At 38.5% G+C, this 19,611-nt stretch overlaps 3 protein-coding genes across 11 annotated transcripts in view; 2 read left to right on the forward strand and 1 right to left on the reverse strand.

Moving 5' to 3' along the window:
* Positions 1-1,633, forward strand: part of ClC-a (chloride channel protein 2) — a 29,626-nt gene extending 27,993 nt beyond the window's left edge. For all 5 annotated transcript variants that reach the window (XM_076534840.1, XM_003702749.3, XM_076534839.1 and 2 more), the window contains one exon: positions 6-1,633. In XM_076534840.1, coding sequence (XP_076390955.1) covers positions 6-179 — 174 coding nt within the window. In that variant the 3' untranslated portion in view covers positions 180-1,633. The remainder of the gene's footprint in view (positions 1-5) is intronic.
* ninaB (neither inactivation nor afterpotential B) lies at positions 1,589-5,794 on the reverse strand. 2 transcript variants are annotated; one of them, XM_076534847.1, is made up of 10 exons: positions 5,654-5,794; positions 3,936-4,189; positions 3,706-3,852; positions 3,509-3,650; positions 3,279-3,429; positions 2,987-3,216; positions 2,725-2,907; positions 2,224-2,652; positions 2,058-2,156; positions 1,589-1,995 (listed from the first exon to the last, which is right to left on the reverse strand). In XM_076534847.1, exons 1-10 carry the CDS (start codon positions 5,729-5,731, stop codon positions 1,825-1,827), a joined length of 1,884 nt encoding a protein of 627 aa, XP_076390962.1. In that variant the 5' UTR covers positions 5,732-5,794; the 3' UTR covers positions 1,589-1,824. The 2 variants fall into 2 exon arrangements, with proteins under 2 accessions (XP_076390962.1, XP_003702796.2); XM_003702748.3 differs by lacking the exon at positions 5,654-5,794 and adding an exon at positions 4,374-5,256.
* A 6,504-nt stretch (positions 5,795-12,298) lies between these two features.
* On the forward strand, positions 12,299-19,558 carry LOC100879705 (facilitated trehalose transporter Tret1). 4 transcript variants are annotated; one of them, XM_012284287.2, is made up of 3 exons: positions 12,299-12,912; positions 17,222-17,535; positions 17,605-19,558. In XM_012284287.2, the coding sequence occupies exons 1-3, from the start codon at positions 12,875-12,877 to the stop codon at positions 18,897-18,899; spliced, it is 1,647 nt and encodes a 548-aa protein (XP_012139677.1). In that variant the 5' UTR covers positions 12,299-12,874; the 3' UTR covers positions 18,900-19,558. The 4 variants fall into 4 exon arrangements, with proteins under 4 accessions (XP_012139677.1, XP_003702942.2, XP_076390964.1 ...); XM_003702894.3 differs by lacking the exon at positions 12,299-12,912 and adding an exon at positions 14,605-15,128; XM_076534849.1 differs by lacking the exon at positions 12,299-12,912 and adding an exon at positions 16,242-16,270.
* Positions 19,559-19,611: the final 53 nt, after the last annotated feature.

The raw sequence follows: 19,611 nt of genomic DNA on the forward strand, positions 1-19,611 counted from the left end.
CACAGCTAAGGAAAGCGATAGAGGACGCGAACGCTGGAATCTTGCCCATGCACGTTGAGAATCACATCGGTGTCTCGACATCCAGCATCGCGAAGAGCGAAACGGACACTGAGAGCAAGAACGCTAGCACGATGAACTCTATAGCTTCCGTCGATTGTGAGAAAGTTGAAAAAGTCTGAATGTTGAAACGAGAGAAAGAGAGAGAGAAAGATATTCTAGGGAGATAAGTAGAAACAAAAATGTGATAGTCGTGTTGTGAGACGCGCGACGCGGCCTGTGAACGATGCGATAGACGGACGTGTTTTTTAAACAAAATTATCCCATTCCTTCCTCCCACTATCGTGAATGTCAACGAAACTCGAGCAACAAGTCGATCGAAACCGCTTTTAAACTTCTCTCGTACTTAAAATCTCGGGACAAGATTACCGCCGATGTTTTTACGGCTTCGAAAACGTATACTGTAGTTTAAAAATTCTATAGAATTTACACCGTGATGAGTTACCCTTTCTTACGCGGGCTAGAATTGTAAGTTTATTGACCTTTACGGACTATGACGTTCGTCTTTTATAATCAAATTTGAACTGAATTAGCTTGTGCAAGGGTTGCTCATCGCCAACGAAATCGTTTTCGAACTGTTGCTCTTGATTTCAACTGGAAGGACTCTCGGTACCGAAGATTCACATCAGAGTCTAATCAAGTTGTTCTTCACCGACTTAGATGGTTCTTTATCTAATTTTTATCCACTGTATTCCTCGTAAAATAATAGAATAGAGAGTTACCAGGTGCGAATGCGCGAATGATCGTTTCGATGATGTTTGATTTCGTGATATCAGTGCTCAATCAGGATCGTCCATGAAGAGCATGGGCTCGAATCCTGTGTGAAACGTTGAAGCTTTTCGTCGATCGTGTATTAAACAATAACTTGGTGCTGCAATAATCGTTATCGACGAATTAGCTTCGCGTTTACAGAGGAATATGCTGTGAATTGTGTGACTGTTGTTCTCGTTTAGACAATACAATCCTAAATCGTGATCGATAACGTATTATGTTATAGGACAAGACGATATAGTCAGTGACCTTGATAAGCGTGATTTAGCGTAATGTTAATTAATTTAAGGAAGAATCGCGAATGATATTGAATGCTATTGTAGTGTATAAAATTCATCTGACCATGGTTGTGCAAACCTATTTATTCTAATCGTTAATCGCTGTTAATCGCGCGTGAAAATTCAATGATGTTGTTAGATCATTGCGAAGAGAGAGAGAGCGGAATGTTTTAAGTGGAATCTTAATATCTTCCGTGTTCTGGTAGAAAACTATTTTAATTACGAGATAGCATCATTGGAAACGATATCTTAATTAATCATTCTGACGTTACTGTAGGACCAGATGCGGATAATACCGTTCTGTTTCGACGATCGGTTATCTGCGAGTACATAGGTATAAGCGAAAGTTCATAGGGCATTTTACATTCCATCCGACGTTATAGTTTCACGATGCATCCCATTTTATTGTAAATTAATCCTGTGTGTCACGCTTTACCGAGTTCCTGGCGTGACCAGTAATCACCAAGTATAAGTACACAGTGTACGATCGGGAAACGACATTAAATAATTTATTATATTATTTACAATATTGTGCAGTCGATACTTTTCACCGTTGTACAAATCTTGTATACCTATAATCTTACGTTGCAATGATTTTAAGGAAGGTAGCTAATATCTATTATGTCAGACAATTTTCTACGATACGCATCGCATACTTTTGGAATATACGCTTCGTTTTTGGCGGTAGACAAAGACGCATTATTTGTCTCGCGTTATTTTATTTGTCCAAAGTAAACCAGCCATGTAAGCATTTTGGCACCGGGCCAGGAGTGTCGAAGGTGGCTCTTGCAATTTCCGTAAGAGTCACGCTGTCTAGAATCAGCAGACCAACCCGTGTCTCTATATCCGACCACACGATTGCGCTTAACACCACACCGTCGTCTTCTGTCTGAATTCAGTGAAACCAATACACAAAATGAACGAGCTTGCGCCAATGTTCGTTTTACTCACTTTGCCATTGGGGTCAGGTACAAAAATGGGTTCGCTGGGATAAACGTTCTTCTCGCACCATGTTTTTCTCGTCTTTTCCAAAATATCCACCTTGATGATCTGTGAAACATTATACCTTTACAAGACAGACTAAGAAATACCAAGAACACGTGGAAAATGTCATCACCGTTCCAGGATTTTCCAAGTCCACGTCGCTGGAAATCGCATAGAAGTACCGGTACTCCCTGCCAAGATACGAATCGTAGTTGAGTCTCGGTGTTTCGCAGCCTAAATCGCAAAGAAGTTCTGGTTTCACGACAATGTTGCCATCCGGAAGCCTGTGAGCAGCCGCTCTTCGTCGAAGAATATTCTTGCTGTCGTGTCTCTTTTCTTTACTAACGTCGACAGGATTTTCTACCTTTGATCCGTCGATAATCTCCGAACGATTTTTGACGTCGGTAACGTCTTGAAAAGACTCGAGACCCTGATTCACCGTTTTGGCGGTGATCAGGTTGTACTCTAATGGCACGTCGGACTGTGGACGTTTCATTGGCAGCACGAATCGCAAAGGTCTACCTCTAAACATCTTAGCATAATCGGGATTCTTATGTAAGTTCTGTGGACATAATCAGAAAAATAATTACTGCGTGTATTTCTAAGCTGTATTTCCATTTACATCGATTGTCACCTTCATCGCATCCACGAATAAACAGTCCAACATCTTCGCATCGCGGTAGCAACAAATGTCCAGGACTATGTAATCACGATCACGAGTTTCGAATTGATTGATGATGTGAAGGAAGAAAAATGCCTCCGAAATAAACGTCCTCTCCAATGACCCAGTTTCCTTCGAGACCACGTGTATGAAGGTCTGCGAAAAGACAAAAAACCTTTGAGGATCTTGCATAACCCGAATACGAAAATGAGGATGACCGCAACTTTAAACGCACGTTTTCATTCTCGTGCCATTTAAGAGCAGCATGCATCGGCTGTTGCTTCACTTTGCAAGACAATACGGTGGTCAGAGAGACTGCTAGAGGTTGTTCGACGATTATGAAATAGTTCTCTGTGATTCCAAAGGTGTGCATGTAGGAAGGATTCAGCAACCATCTCGATGGAACACTGGCGACGACGACAGCTTGATCGAACATCGATAATTCTTGCTCGTCCCCTGAATCGTCTGATCAAATTTGTTAACGAGAAGATTCGATAGTCAGGAATGAAGTGTAGAAAGAAACTAACCGACGATAATTCGACTGGGAGAAAAGCATACGATATTGTACATAGGTCCTCGAGGAGTTACGCTTAAACCTAGATTGTAAACGGTGCCGTCGTTCATCACGTGAGGGTGTGATGTGTGATTTACGATGCGAACGTAGTCAGATACGTTCACCTATAAAGATTAAGAAAATTAATTTACGGAACGTATACATTTTGATATTACTAAATCTATGTTATAATGTTTCTCGTACCTTGCCCTTGGTTTCCAAAGTTTCTGGATCGATACGATGAATCACTGCCGTCTCAGCAAACGTGTAATACTCGTCGCCAAATGGATAGACAGATATCATCGAATTGTCAGAATCTTCCCCAGGCGTAAACACCGCCGCAATCCTGAATAATCACACTGTTGTATATTATTTAACTTCGAAGTCCCTGAAATCCGTACCTTTGAAAGATACTTTTGCAGGGATCTGGCACCGCTTTTGTGCCAAACTCGGTAACGACTATCCTCTGTGCAGCTTTGTTCTTCTTGTAGACATCCGTCTGAACGAATCTGCACTGATACGTTACTTTCCCATCGGCAATGGCAAATCTATCGTTTAGAAAGCGCATTAAATCACGCGGAAATGAAATTCCTTGGACGTCAATGTTGTTCATTCTTTGTTGCAGACGTACCGGTGCAATAGAGCTGAGCTATCGAACAGGTGGTTGAAACTGTATTCCCCAACCTTCAAACTACCTGGTCCGTTCCTCAACAACGTACCTTTCAACCAGCATGGTATCTTCCCTGTCACCTTGCCAGGTATTGGCTCTATCACTTCCTTTTCACATGATCTCATCCACACGGACGCGTCACAATTCGGAAAGTAATCCGGTTTCTCTTCCGACTCATTTTCGTTTGTATTCAGAATGTCTTCCGCGTCGTTTAACTGTGGGGGTGAGATTTAATCAGCGTTCAAAATTTCACGGTATTCGCTTTAGGAAATTTTCACAATATTAAATATAAAATTTTTTATAATTGCGAGCGCACAAATTCATTTTTTCAACACAGTGATTACTCTTGTAACATTTTTAATATTAATATCGGTACACTCGAGACACTTCAAAACTTACGCGAAACGATGTTCTTGACAATTTCAACCGTTTCCCATGCAGGAGATCATCGAGTTCGTTCAATTTCACGGAAGAGAGATCGTACTCTGATTTCGATCTGCTACAACTTGATTTCATGATGATTTTTATCAAAAATACAGAACGAACTCGATTGAACGAACCCCGTACACGTTCACTACGAGGTTTTTAATTATCTTTGAAAGAGAACCGATCCTTTACGCTTCATCGTCCACCGTTTCGTTAGCCGATCCAGATACCAATGGATCCAAAATCGACAACAGAATCTGGTAAACTCGTTTGTGGGTGAAATCCATCGTTCCAGCAGGGGCTTCGACGAACGAATGACATTGTTCCGGTAATCTGCTGACCTTAAAATGTATTTTCATCGTGATCCAATTAATGACACCGGTTGCTCGAAGCCCCTCGGACGGTCACGCGTACTTCACCCCTTCTTTTTGAATTGCACCTCTTTCGACATGTGACTCCTCGGCACATGCTGCTCCAACGCGTCAATTCTCGAAACCATGTGTTCAGTGAAACAATCTAGATTTGTTACTTATTGCAAAACGTTGTTTGTTTAATTCTGTGAATGTCGCTCTCTGAGTTACCGATAAGGTGAAAATTAATCGAGTTAGCCGCACGGCTGTAAGAGGGCGGTAGGATTATTGTGCGAGGTGTGAAACAAGATCTTAGTAGGTACATTCGAGTGAAGATAAGGGAAGAAGGGAGGTTTTGAAAGGTTCCCTTGGAGGGAAGGGTTAAAATCGAGGTGAAGTCTAGGAGGAGGAAATTCAGAAATACTAGCTTAGAAAAAATTTAGAGGGAGCAAAGAGTTCAGGAAAGAGTTTAAGCTCTTATCGATTTTGGGACCTAGGCAAAACCTAGTTGCACACAAGGACGACTCCTCCATTTCCTCTCACATCCCTAAATTACAACTGTACATGAGAGTGTTAGATTTCATGTCAAGGAGATTTTAAATACAGTAAAATATTTATGATAAAAAGAAACTTTCCTTTCGGTCCTCGTGCGGTAATCATTCCCGCATTCGTAAAGAATAATAATGTAATTGCTTAATATAACAGATGCACGTTCTGCGTCGCGAAGGAAAAGGTTCATCGATAATCGTCGTTTAATGTCTGATAATTAATGACAGTTCGCGTTGGTAGCCTTCGATCGCACGTGTGATATATTAAAGCGGAAAAATAATCCGTTGGCAAGGACGAACGTTCGTTAAATTAGCGTTCGAGAATAAGACGAACACATTTGATTGCCTCTATTACCGGAAACAAGGCGGCGATGCTGATGTCCGGAACAACTGGCTTTCCTAGATCAGTCAACCTCTTACGAAGATCCGACATCCCGCGAAACGGACACTCGATATTTCGTTCGTTTAACTTCGCGTAAAGCCTGGCCAATTGACCGAATTCGCGACCACTTTGCTCCTTTTGGAAACTTGCCAAAAATTATTCACGGCGCGTGTCGCTATTTCGACAAATGCCAACGAGACTTATTTTCAAGGCGATCAATTTTTCATCCTTCGATTCAATTTTCCATTACCTATTTGTTACGGTTTATAATCAAGCGACTGTCTTTTGAGTGACCATCTTTTTATTCCTGTTAGCAAATCCTTTTTTAACTCTTTCAACGCTCTCGTTCTATATTTTTCCAGTATTCTCGTTCGCAGTGGAACGTTATTCGCGAAATTCAACAAAGCAGTAAAGTGATAATATCTCAGCGGCACAGCTGAACAACCAATATATTCTACGAACAGATACACATGTTGTTTTTCTGACATTTGAAATTTGCATTCTAACGTGCACGTACTATGTAGATTTTCTGTTATACGGTCTCTGAAAGACTCCATTGACAGGGCTGTAAATAACCGCAGTTTACCTCGACGCGTCGAATGTAAAATGCAATTCAGGAAAGTTTTCGTCACGTTTTCGAATATACAGGTTGACGATTGATTTCGATGAAACACTGGATGTTTGATCGACGAGATAAAGACAACCTCGATTCCCGTATTTATTCAGTTTCTAACCAAGTGTTATTTCTTTCGAATGTTACTTGTAGGTGGAAGCTATCCGTTTGCTAATTGAGCGAGGGAATCGAGACAAAGATATCATTGAAAAAATGAGCGAGAAAGAAAGAGGTTGAAGGTAATTGTACCGAGGACGAGATAAAAAGAACGATACGATATCGTGACAATCTAGGTTTCTTAATGTGTCGCCACAGTGGAAACGAACATATGTAGTCAGACTCTCCTAAGTTCATTACCTTGTCCTCTTCATTGTCTAATTCATAAATTTTCAAGCTTAAGCATTTGTTTTGCAAATAAAGGTTGCCAGAGGATCCAAGAATAAACGGAAGTGAAAATTTATTCTTTCTTTTCGAATAACTTCGGGAGGTGTGTGCACGAGTGTCTATACGTGTCCGCGAACACGTTAGCTAGCGGGTCGAACGATCCGCGTGACACATCGCCCATTGCTCGCATAAGTTCGCGTCCAACCAACACTTCTGGGTGAAACGTACACACATGCTTGCACCACGTGCCTGTCACGTGCTCGAGGCGAGAGGTACACGTCACGTGAGCAGTCCGAGTGGCTCTCGCGAACAAAGCCAACAAAATCAGAGTTAACGCCTCGACGTGGAGGCTGTCGCGTGGAAAGGAAATGCAACCTTCTCGAACTTTCATCGGTTAATATTCCATGAACCTAAAATCAAGCTTGGATCCTCCAACTCGGTCTTCAAATTTTTCGGAACGAACTTATCCGTCTCTGAGGAAAGATAGGTTCAAATGCACTCTCGATTGAACTTTGTTCAAGGAATAATTCCAATTGGCATACGATAATGCAATAACAAAATATCGAGCACTTGTTTCGAGTCTGAATAAACATGAGCGATATTCGTTCCGGAATATAAAATATTCAGGTTCGTGAAAGCAAGATGGCGGTTTGTTATCGAGTTTACACACACTCGAGATAAAAGTGACCTATATACTTCCTCAAAATTTACTTTTTCTCCGTCCTTGCATTAATCTGCACACGTTGCATCTTCTTGTATTCCTTCCTCGGCGAATGTGATGAAATTTCATTTTTTTCGTTGGACAGGTTTCTGTGCCATGCATATTCCAAACGCCCACTATCCTATTTACATCTGTTACTTACAAACATGTTCCTATTTGACTCGCTACGTAATACAGATCCAACCCGGTCTCCACGTTAACCGTAGTCTAAGTCGCAGCGCTCGATGACCTAAGTCCGTATTTACAAAGCGTTCACCGTGGGAAATTAGAATTGCAACATAGTATTCAAAGAATATGAAATGTAAACTTCCGCACTTTCTGTCTCACGAAGAATCGAGAAAGGGACTCGAAAGAAAAACGGTGCTCGTTAATCGTAATGCGTTAAAACGCGGATCGCAAAGCGTGTAGGTCAAGGCCGAGATAATGGTAAACGCAGACATTCAGCGCGTGAACAGTTCTGCTACTTACCTACCTCACTTTCAGGAACGATCACCGATTTTCTTGTCCGTGAATTCGGTATTCAGGATCGTGAGGTTATTGCATATTCATGATGAACACTTGTCTCTTTAAAATCGACCTTCCTCTTTCGAACTGGAAGGGATCCGAGTGGTGGGACCTCGATTATTTCCACCACTCTGAACCTTGCCAATTTATAATTAAAGGTAACTGACCAATCTCAACTCGAGGACAAAATTCGTTCGAAACTGAGTCAACTTTAATTATAGAACAAAAGGTATCTGTGTCTCAAAGTTTCTTTCCGGGTTAATTGTAACAACAGTACCGTAGCTAGGTTCTGTGTTATGATCGACGTTCAAGATTCGACATTAAAGGTCACGACTTTAATCGCGTTTTAAAATGCGATAACTTTGAACGTGACTCTCTAATTGTTTCGAATAATACCGAGTCATCGGATGGAAAAGAAATAACGACAAACAGAGGACGCTTGCCATCTGTCATCGCGTTAAAGAAGTGATGAATTAGTTCTATTTATTCCTCCTTATTTTTTATTTACCGCAGACGTGGATTCGCGATTGCGTGTCAATCTGATTTAGAACCAGTTCGAATCTCGACGAGATGCTTGCAAACAAACGGCTGGCGTTAATTAAGGAATGTTACCTAACTTAAACCATTTACGAGCCGTCTATTTTGAGTCTGTTAAAATCTTTGTTGCACTCGTGTTTACGTCTACTGATAAAGAGCAAATTGTCTAAGGAGTTTTTAGTTCGTTTCTATCGACATATGCACGTTGTTTAATCAATATGTTACATAACAGCGAGCGGAGAAGATAAGTTTTAAATAGGATGATTTATAGCAAACTTTAATAACCATTTCTATGTAAAATACTTCATAAATCGTATCTTAATACACGTGTTCGTTATCAACGTAATAATTAACGTGTTATTACGTGCCAAAGAAAGTTACCTTTGTCACATATTAACGTTCTTTGAAATTTTTCCTGTTCGAATATTTGTAAATTGCGGAGCCGATTACGAACGACTTTAACGCGCTAATTACGCGAGTGGTATCGATTCACCGCCTACGGAGGAAAGAAATAATCCATTAAACGCCCGGTAAAAATAGAATAAACTTAACAACTTCATTTTAGACAAATTAAAACATTAATTGACGATATTAGTATTAATTACCGTTCTCGTGAAAACACGTCGCAGTCTTTTCACGCATATTATATTTCCTCGTGAAACAGCTGGAAAAAAAGTAGCGACAATCATCGGGATGTAACGCGAAGTTGTCATGTGACATCCTAATCTACTCTCATGACGCGTGTGCGTGTGTGTATGCAGATCATGTGACGGGACCTTTTTGCATGATTCATTGTCTCTCTGTAGGCAAACTTATCTGTGACCACCTTAATCCCACGATTACGTACAATGTACACACGCGTTATCGAAATCGGCAATTAATCACAAGAGTTTCGGTAACTTGTCGTACAATGTGGAACAGGAATCAGATAACGATTACAGATCTTCGACAAAGGGAAAACATTTTGTCGAGAGGCGATTATCGGTGACGGGAAGAGAACTCTTTTGCCTCTTTTGTTGTTTCTTGTTGTTACTCTCATTAGTCATTTCAGTGACGTCCACTGCTGCGATACCACCAGCCGGCGATATCGATATCCTCCAGTGGCTGATAATTGTATTTGTACCGGAATTCTTTTTCGTCACTTATCAAACACACGCCCGTTCGCCGTGAAAACTTCTCACTAACTTTAATACTATTATCGTTCAAATCCCCTGGTCTTGTTTTTCTAAATTTGGTAATTCAAAGATTTCGAAATTGTAGAATTGTCACGAGGTGGAGAACCATAGTCGCATTAACCCTTCGCACCCTTGTTTACAAACGGCAACTTTAAAACTTAGTTAAAAAGTTAAATGAATTTTCTTCAGGTTATTTTTTCTTCACTATGTTTATACATCACACGTGTCATGTTAAAAAATGCTTGTTTAAAATTATTGTATTAAATATAACGGTGAGTCACCTCTCGAGCGCAAAGAGATTTTCCGCAAATTCAGAAAAGTAAAAGGCAGATACAAGCGAAAGAATTCTCTCCGTACTCTGTTGTTCGTTCATATAACTTTTAATTGAGAGCAAAGTTCATATTCCGCGAAAAGTATAGAACTTAATTAATTAAATGCTCTTTTATGTGTCTTCCAATTCTGCCCCGTTCCAACGTTATGTCGTGTTACAGCCGTCTTTATCGTAAAGAATCATTTTCTGAACGCTGCAGGAAAATACCTAATATATCTGAAAAATCTAAAAGAGACTATTAACTATCATTATCGTAAACGCGCTTGTTAAACACAATTTTCTGCAATCTCCAATTTGAACAGCTGTTCGATGATGAATGGACGGAATTTTTTAATTCGCAGTCAGGAGTACATTCCTGCAGTATTTTTAAGCTCTGCATCTCGAATTTAATGCGTTACTTACGTCAGTAGATGATAAATATCTGTCCCTCGTATCTTTTTAAAGTGACGATTATAGTCGGGTCACGAGAGAATCTTGTTCGCCGTTATCGAATCTCGTGACTGATTCGACACTAGTGAAGTGGTTATTTTGTAGAATTGCAATTAAGTTTCGTCATCGTTAAAAAATGTTTTCGATCAATCTCTTCAAACATTACAAATTGATTAGGAGTCTTGTCTTAATGATACTCGGATGAATCAAGAATGCATTGACGGTTATGTGATAATTATCCTCGGCGCGGATATAAGATTGTCGAAAAACGATCGATACAGTAGAAATAGCCATGACTAGCGCGACATAAAGATTGTACAAGGTATTAAAAATTCAGTTTTCAATCTAACTAGACTAATAGATTTGGAACACATATTTCGTGTAATCCCATTCAATAAGTTCAAATCATCGAATAACGACGCGACGACCTCTTTTATTCGATTATTCTATAATCATTATTGGATTAGACTGTGATCGAACCATCAGCACGTGTGCCATACGTGAACTCTTGGTTCTAGATCGCGATAACTATATCAGAGATCAATAAACTTCGTTGGATCATAATCGGTATCACAAGATTAACAGATACACAAAAATAACGTACTCTTACAATTCTCAATAACAGAGAAAGCTTAAGCTTTCTTTTTTACGGTTTCTGGTTATGTATCTCTTTAAGATTGTTAGACTAATTTCGTCGGGAGTAAACAATGTATACAACTTCGCAGTAATTTGTAGATTTAAGAATATAGATTTTGGAGTTGCATAAGTTGGCTGACTCTGAAATTTCTGCTGCGAATTTAAAATTTTAGAACGCTTCCTGTTTGTTCAGCTATCATCGCCGAGTCGGAATACACTGTTATAACTCACCACGACGAAATCGAGTTAATAATAAGTTCGCAGACGCGTCTGAGTATAAAGTCCGACACTCTGCAAGACGGGTCCAAATCGATCTCGATTTCGACTCGTCCTTGCGCAATTCCGAATCCTTAATCATAAATCGAACGGCAATCGATCAGCACCTATGCCGTTCAAGTGCTTTTCCATTAGCCGGGAAACCTGTTTGACCAGTGTCCCCATTAATACACGTAACAACGTCTTTCTAATATTATGGCTTTTATCTTTGCTTAACTTTTTATCAAATTTTTGCTAGACGCACGAACTCGGATTATTAAAAGTGCTTGAAATACTTCGCTTTATTAAACGAATTTTATTTTCTCCCTCATCAAAATTAGGACGTGAGGAGTTTTATTTATGAAACTTTTGATCCAAAGGTCGCTCTTTGTCACGATTAATCTCACCTATCAGCTCGTAAGTACATGTATGACCCAGTCAGCAAGATCCTTATCACGAACTATCAATTTTTTTCACGCTCACACTTAACCGTTAACAGTTACAAAGTTCCTTCAGGCTCGAACGAACAGAAACCAACAGTGATTAAGAAAATGCAACAGTATCATTGAGGTACAATAAATATTACCCGCCTTGAAACGTTTTCTTCTCGTTCGAAAGACGATTCTTCCTGTTCTTTTTTGTTGAATTATGCAAGTGAACTTAGAAGGACAAAGGCGTGCACATCATTGCAAAATGCAAAATGTTGTGCAACTGCCGGTAATCCAACTACGATATCTGAATATTAATTTATGACGCGATCTCGTATTTTTCGCTTGCAGTCCGAGGTGTCGTAACGAGATAAGAAAATTCATTATCCGCGAATTCTCCGTAGTCGCCGTGTCTCTCGCGTGCGATATCGTCGAACGAGAGAAAAATACGTCGAATCCGACTTCATTAGGGTAATTTATCGTTTTCTCCGGGTCCAATTCAGTTTCGAATGTTTTCACTCTCGTCAACGTATATAAAGAAACGTTCACGATCATCTACGCACGATGATTCATCCTTAACTTGTTGGTATAAACAGTGAGCGATTTTCTTCGATCGAGAAATTAATTCGAGAGCAAGGAATTTGTGGCGACTCGCAGTATGGACTTGGAAGTCGTAGACTTTATGATCGATAGCAAGGAAATTGTAAGTGATTTTAATACTGTACTCGCACGAACTATCGAACGTTCATTATTGGTATAATATTTGATTTATAATGCAGCAAATCTCGATCAGGCAAATGTTTCTTGCGTGAAATGTGACGCACTGTTTATCGTCGATAAGAGTACCGATAATCGAATAATCGCAAGAAGCATGAAAGTCATGCATCGGCTACTGTTGAGAAGGAAAGGTACGAAAGACTGCATAGTGTATAAACGAGAACATTTAGGGAATAAATATTCGGATTTCGCAAAGTGACAAAAGTGCCGAGGAAGAAGAGTAGTCAAAGATGATAGTGTCCGCTTGAAAATAAGCGAAATTAAATAAAACAAGACCGACAAGACGTAAGAAGCACATGACTGCAGTTTGATATGAAGGAACTCGTGACAGCGGACCCGATAAACCACCGAGAATAATTTAATCGACCGCAACAGCCCGCAAACGTGTTCAGTCCTTTGCCGACATGTCCAGGAACCAGAATTACCGGACGTTTACCGACGAGTAAGTACGACGAAATATTCTCACGTTTTTCCCTCGTTACTGAAAGTATAACCTTGTCCAAACATCGTGAAATTCGACCATGGCAAAGTGGATATCGACCACTTTCCTAATTGCAATTATCTGCACACAGTGATCAGCCGTAATTTATGGAACCAAGTGTTTGGGAAATGAGTAAAGAAATCCGAATTATCGGTGTGTAAATATACTCCGGTTATACAAATTCTTTAAATATATTTGTTCGACTTATCGAGTGAACAAATTAGGTTAATCCTACCTAATATTACTAACGTTGTGAGTTAACGTTTAATAACCCCGAAGGTTTCTGTTTGACTAGCTGAAAGTTTGGAATGACTGAATTTCGTGGAAAGCGTGTGCTATTTTCATGCTCAGTTTTCTATCGAACGTCTAAGTCTGCAATCTCTTATCTCGAATTATTTGCGGCAATAGACATTACGTCTATTCCATGGAGTTGACCACACTTTACTCTGTGCAAAGAGAACAGTGATAATGTAAAAGAAAGATATGTCTGTTTAGGCAGGAATTAAAGTATACGAAAATGTGACTATTCGTTTGTCGTGCAAATGTTCAGCGATTAAAGTGTGTGCAGTGGTGATTATTCTACTGATCTTAAATTTGGTCAGATTTTATTGGTCATTATGTGCGTTTCGTCATCTAATTACCTGAACCCACCGTAAGATTTGATTAAAAATCGTCCTTTGAATGATCTCTTTTTTAACGTCTCTTTCGGTTCGTAATTTTATCAACGTGTGAATACTTAATTTTTGCAAATGCTTATCTTAGAAATGGACATGTTTGTCTCGATATATTCGACGATCGATTAATATTCCAAGATAAAGATTAAAATGATCACATTTGTTCGATCTTTTTAAAACGTACTTAAAGTTCACTTGACTTTCAATATTAAAATTACTTTTTTCTTCAAAATGTTACGTATCGATAGTACATTTTGAAAATTTGAGAAAACAATTTTTCGCTTATCTGTTATCTCATTTCGCGCGTACAGAGCACAGAGAAATATAACTCTCATCAATATCGTAATTCACGAACAACAATCGTGACAAATTCAGTCACGAGCTGCTGTAGAACCGACGAGCGAGATACGGCACTATTTTTCTTAGATAAACAAATGATCAAATCCTCGTGACTGTTCTTATCGATTCGAATGCAGATTGTGTCGTACAACCTACATTTTTCGATCGAAAAAAGTAACCAGGTATACGGTAAATATTTCTACGCAATACAGAACGTTATTTTTCTCGTCTGACAGAAATGTTGACATTGTTTTATATTCCTACTTGATTAACACGTCGTAAACAGGATAAGATTTATAAAACATTTCTATAGTTAACTGAGATTGTAAAAAATCGGACGCTAAAAAAGGCCACACAAATATTGTTCGATAATCTTTCTTCGATTACTATATCTTACAAAATTTCATTTTCATATCAGTTTCATATGTTTTCATATCAATTTCATAATTTATCGGATCAGATTTTGTTTGATTTGATCTTTTTCTTCGAGAGGAGGATCTTTTAAAAATTGGAAACGTGCAAATAGCCGAAGAGCGCATGCGCGAGCGGACAAAATTCGCGCGTTTTTCTACTGCGCAAGTCAACAGAGAATCGACCAACCAAAAGAACGATCGCTATAGCTTATATAAAGCTTAGCCGGCGAGTGTCACGAGTACATTCGCTTCGCGCGCGCCGTAATCGAAGCAAGGGCTGTAAACAAATTTGTTACAGTTTTTCTTTCGCGCGTTTGTAGTAATCAAACTTCGTAACGTACAATTTTCGCGGGATAAGTTACGTGTAAAAAAGGAAACGGAGGGAAGAAAGAGGAAGAGAAAGAAAACCTCGTTGGTCAACGTACATGTATTGTCCATGGAAAAATATAGCCTTGGAACTTTACGAAATAGGATTCGGTGTTTCAAAAATTTGTTGAAGAAAAAGAAAGCTCCTCTCAGAAACGGTACGGAGCTACGTTCGCTTTCATTAGAGGTGAATCGGGAAACTGAAGATTAACAAAGACAAGAATAAAATAAACAAGGAAGAGAAAGCAGACATGCTAATTTCTTTATAGTGATTATATAGCATTGTGATATAGCAGACTGTGATATAACTTATATATATATTATTTTATTCGAAAGACTCAAAGAAACAACGCCGGAAGATTGATATGACGAACACTATGGCAGAGTGAGTACACATAAACGCTTTCTGTGCCTTTTACACACACGATGCCGTACGGTTGTCGCGAGAAAGATCGAGCAGTTTCTGTGAACCAAATAATTCAATTAAATAGTTTACCGCAACTAGATTTTCTTCTTTCCGCAATCTTCATATCCGCTCCTCTTTATTTTAATGTTTTATCAACGGACGTTTGTAAATTAATGACCTTTTCGGTGACGATAAGAGAAAGCATAACAAGAGTTGCATTTTACTTTTATCAGTTTCCGTATGCTGTTGCTCATCGTGACGTTACGTAAATTCAGTTTTGAACACGATCATTATTTACACCGTAAAAAATGGTACAGCTTCGGTTAAACTGACAGAATTTTCATATTCGATTCTCCCTTAATTAATGCGTTAATATCCGCTGTCAAGTAGTATCATTGATGAATGGTCAGACCTCGCTGCATCTACTTAATTTGCTGTATTATCTACTTAGTATTTCATTAGAAACACGCTTATCTATTCGAAAATTAGTAGAGACTGATAGATCTTACAAGAGATTCTTCGTATCAGAAACATCAGTCGACTCCTCATTTCGTTCCACATTATCAAGTATAATTAGTTATCGCAACGTGCAGGATATTTCTCTTTGTGCAAGAATAAATATTCGAGCAACAGTTCGCTGTTTAGTTTCCATCGCGTATCGACAATTAATTCTCAGCTGCGTTTTCGTGTGACAACGTTTATGTTTTCCATTGTCAAACAAGCGTGATGTAATTGATACTATTAATACACTATGATCAGGGACGATTGTTCGGGGGAGCATGTACTGTACACTTGAACCCTTTCATGTAACGCATGGACAAAAATAATTCGGTCGATACGTGCCAAAATTCATGAATCTTCATTGCCTGAACGTGTCCGAAGAGAAACACCTCGACAAAAAACAGAATGTTTCCAGTTTCCAATGTTTTTGTTGAAACATAGCGTTTTTATTTGTCAAAGTAGCTGTACTTGACATTCTTGCGAACAGACAGATTTAAACCTGTGTTAAGCTTGTTTTGTTGTCGTGTCTATACGATGTCTTAGCGATTCGAATCGGCTTACAAATCGGCGATTAATATGTTCGGTATCGCTTGCTCAATTATCATAATGATAAATTACATGTGCGTATGGTTGCAATCGTTGCATTTGGTTATTTTCCTAACGAGAGATTTGCATATGAAAGTAATCTCTCTCGAAAGATATTTATCGTCTTATAACAGTTATATCATCATGTTTATACCTTATTCCCTAATATCTTATAATAAATTTCTGTTTATACCGTTCATGGAAGCTACGGTCTGTTTGAATCAAAATTTTGTTTATGCTCGAAAATATGTGCGCGGTAACTGCGCAGTATAGAGAAAGTTACGCATTTGAAACCGACAGAACAGCTTGAAACGCAACACGCTTGTTCACCAGGGAATTGCCATTTAAATTAATATGAAATCGTGGCGAAAAATACCGATGAAATATTTGTTTATAGCGTCAATTACTTCGAGTATCTGAAATATATGTATAATATGTACATAGATAAGTAAGCATACGTGCATGCGTACACGTAACGAAATATACGTGCAAAACTTTATCTTTCAACGTGCAAAATAATTAGAAATCGTTAAATGCAAAAATACGCGGCAGAAGCAAAAAATATTATGAATTTGTTGCGAGTACCGGTTCAAATTTAGGTCAAATTTTATTTTGGTGGCGTTAAATCAGTGCCAAAATTTCGAGTTATCTGGCACGCTCCGTTTGCGTACGCTGGATTGAAAAGATTATCGATATGAAAGACTGATCGTTAAGCTCGTTATTTATAATCTAAAAATTTTTCTAACGCATTATGTTTTGCAGTAAATATTGACATACAGCCTTAGATTGGTTCTTTATCTATCCCGTATAAAAATATCTCACAGTAGATAAGCACAGGATGTAAAACGATGTACATATATGTATTGAGTTATTTATCAACTATGTTAATCGAAACAAACTAAAACTTTTATCGTTAATATACATATTTATGATTGGAACATAAATTTTAAGAATTGTGTATTGATATGATTAACTGTTTTTTACAGCAAAGATGGGGATATTCAAAACTCAGACAAGTCATCGTTGGTGGATCCAACAATACTTCCAAAGATTCAGCCGTCCACCGAATTAGAAGATGAGAAATCTGCATTGGCATCAAACAGCGTGCACAGTGATCCAGAAAATGGTAGAAATATTAATGGAAGCGTGGTCAGACAAGTCCTTGCAGCACTAGTAGCACAGCTTGGAACTATTAATACAGGCATGACCTTTGGTTTCTCTGCTATTGCTCTCCCACAGCTTCAAGAACCAAACAGTACCATTCCAATTCAAGAAGGATCTTCAGAGGAATCATGGATCGGTAAAAAATGTCTTAATTGAATTCTAAAATTTAACGTATTTATGATAATAACAAATATTTCTTCCGCAGCCAGCATGTCTTCTATCGGTACACCCATCGGATGTTTAGTGTCTGGATATATGATGGACGTACTCGGAAGAAAACGATCTCTCATCATTACGGAGATACCTGCATTACTTGGCTGGGTATTAATCGCGTTCGCAACCAACATCGAAATGATCTACGCTGGAAGATTCTTTGTAGGACTCGGATCAGGCATGGTAGGCGCTCCAGCGCGGGTCTATACTGGAGAAGTAACTCAACCTCATTTGAGGGGAATGTTAACCGCGTTTGCGAGTATAGGAGTTAGTACCGGTGTCTTGATCGAATACGCGTTAGGAAGTGTACTTACGTGGAACGTCTGTGCAGCCATTAGTGGAATTTTACCACTCGCCGCTTTGTTGTTAATGTTTCTGTTTCCTGAAACACCGTCCTATCTGATATCGCGTAGTAGGCCCGAAAAAGCGCGAAAGGCGCTGCGACAATTTCGCGGTAGTACATGTAACATTGATCAGGAAATGGAAACGCTTATCAATTTTTCCAATAAGAATAATATTAAGCGGCTGACAGGATTTCGGGAAATCGTAAGCGCCCTTTTAAAACCGAACGCTCTTAAGCCGTTCACGTTGTTATTTTTATATTTTTTGATATACCAGTGGTCAGGTACAAACGTTATAACTTTTTATGCGGTTGAAATTTTCAAAGATTCAGGTTCAGCGTTAAATAAATACTTGGCAGCGGTAATTTTGGGAGTAGTGAGATTGTCCTCCACCATTGCTGCGTGCGTTTTATGTAGAAGGTGCGGAAGAAGACCTCTCACGATGGTCTCTTCCGTTGGTTGTGGACTTTCTATGATAGGATTAGGCGGGTACTTGTGGTTGAAGGATTATTGGACTACGTACAATCTTCCACTCGTTGCTACTTGGTTTCCTGTTTTATGTATATTTGCATACACCATAACTTGCACACTTGGTTTCCTTGTTATTCCTTGGATAATGATAGGCGAGGTATACCCGGTACAAGTACGCGGTATTATAGGTGGTTTAACTACGATGGCAGCCCACTCGTTTATCTTCATAGTAGTTAAAACGTATCCATTTTTGGCTAGTGCACTTACTCGGCATGGTACTTTCATTCTTTACGGCTGTATATCGTTATTTGGTACAATATATTTCTACTTGTGCCTTCCTGAAACTAAAGGTAAAACGCTACAAGAAATAGAGGACTACTTCTCTGGTAGAAATAACAATTTGAGAACTGGTAGTATACGTAGTAATAAACCAAAAGTGTTAGAGGTAAAAAAAGGTCAGATATTACCCTCGTAAAACAGGGTGTTTAGGTACTAGCGAATCGCTGAACCAGTCTTCCATTGAACAGAAATAAAGATTAAATTACCGTGTATTGTTATCACTGACCATAACGAGTTCATGTATTTTTGTTGAAGAATAGTATTTAGGTTGGAAATGGCGTTCCAAGTTCATTTTATAACTGGACGAATAAAATTGGCTATACAATTGGAAGACTTTTAAAACTAATTAAATTATATTAAGACTTCACTATGTATATGTATATTTTATTGTTCTGTTTTACATTTTTGTATAGTATCTTTTTAATTCACAGTGATACGTATTTATTGACTTATAATTCACGTCGTGCATCTCCCAAATAGGGCAATAACATTCTTTTATAAAAGTACAAAACGTTAAGAAGTATCAAATATACTCATAAAAATGTTTAACTTTTTTTTTACAAATACACACAGAATAATTGTGCCTTGAAAATTTTTCAATCCACGTACAAGGAACCAAAGGTGCTATTTATTGTTACCATAGTATTATAATACTTGTATATATATAAATAATTAAAAGATAATGTAATTAAGTGCTATATTAGTAATGTTTGTAAAAACATGGTCTGACAATTTATATGAATTTCATCAATGCAAACTATGTTTTATAAATATAAATTAAACATTTTTAATATATTTAATGTGCAATCTAATATTATATTCTTCCTATACATTATTACTATCATTTT

Source organism: Megachile rotundata, chromosome 8 (genome assembly GCF_050947335.1).
Source record: "Megachile rotundata isolate GNS110a chromosome 8, iyMegRotu1, whole genome shotgun sequence".
In the NCBI taxonomy this organism is placed as follows: Eukaryota; Metazoa; Arthropoda; class Insecta; order Hymenoptera; family Megachilidae; genus Megachile; species Megachile rotundata.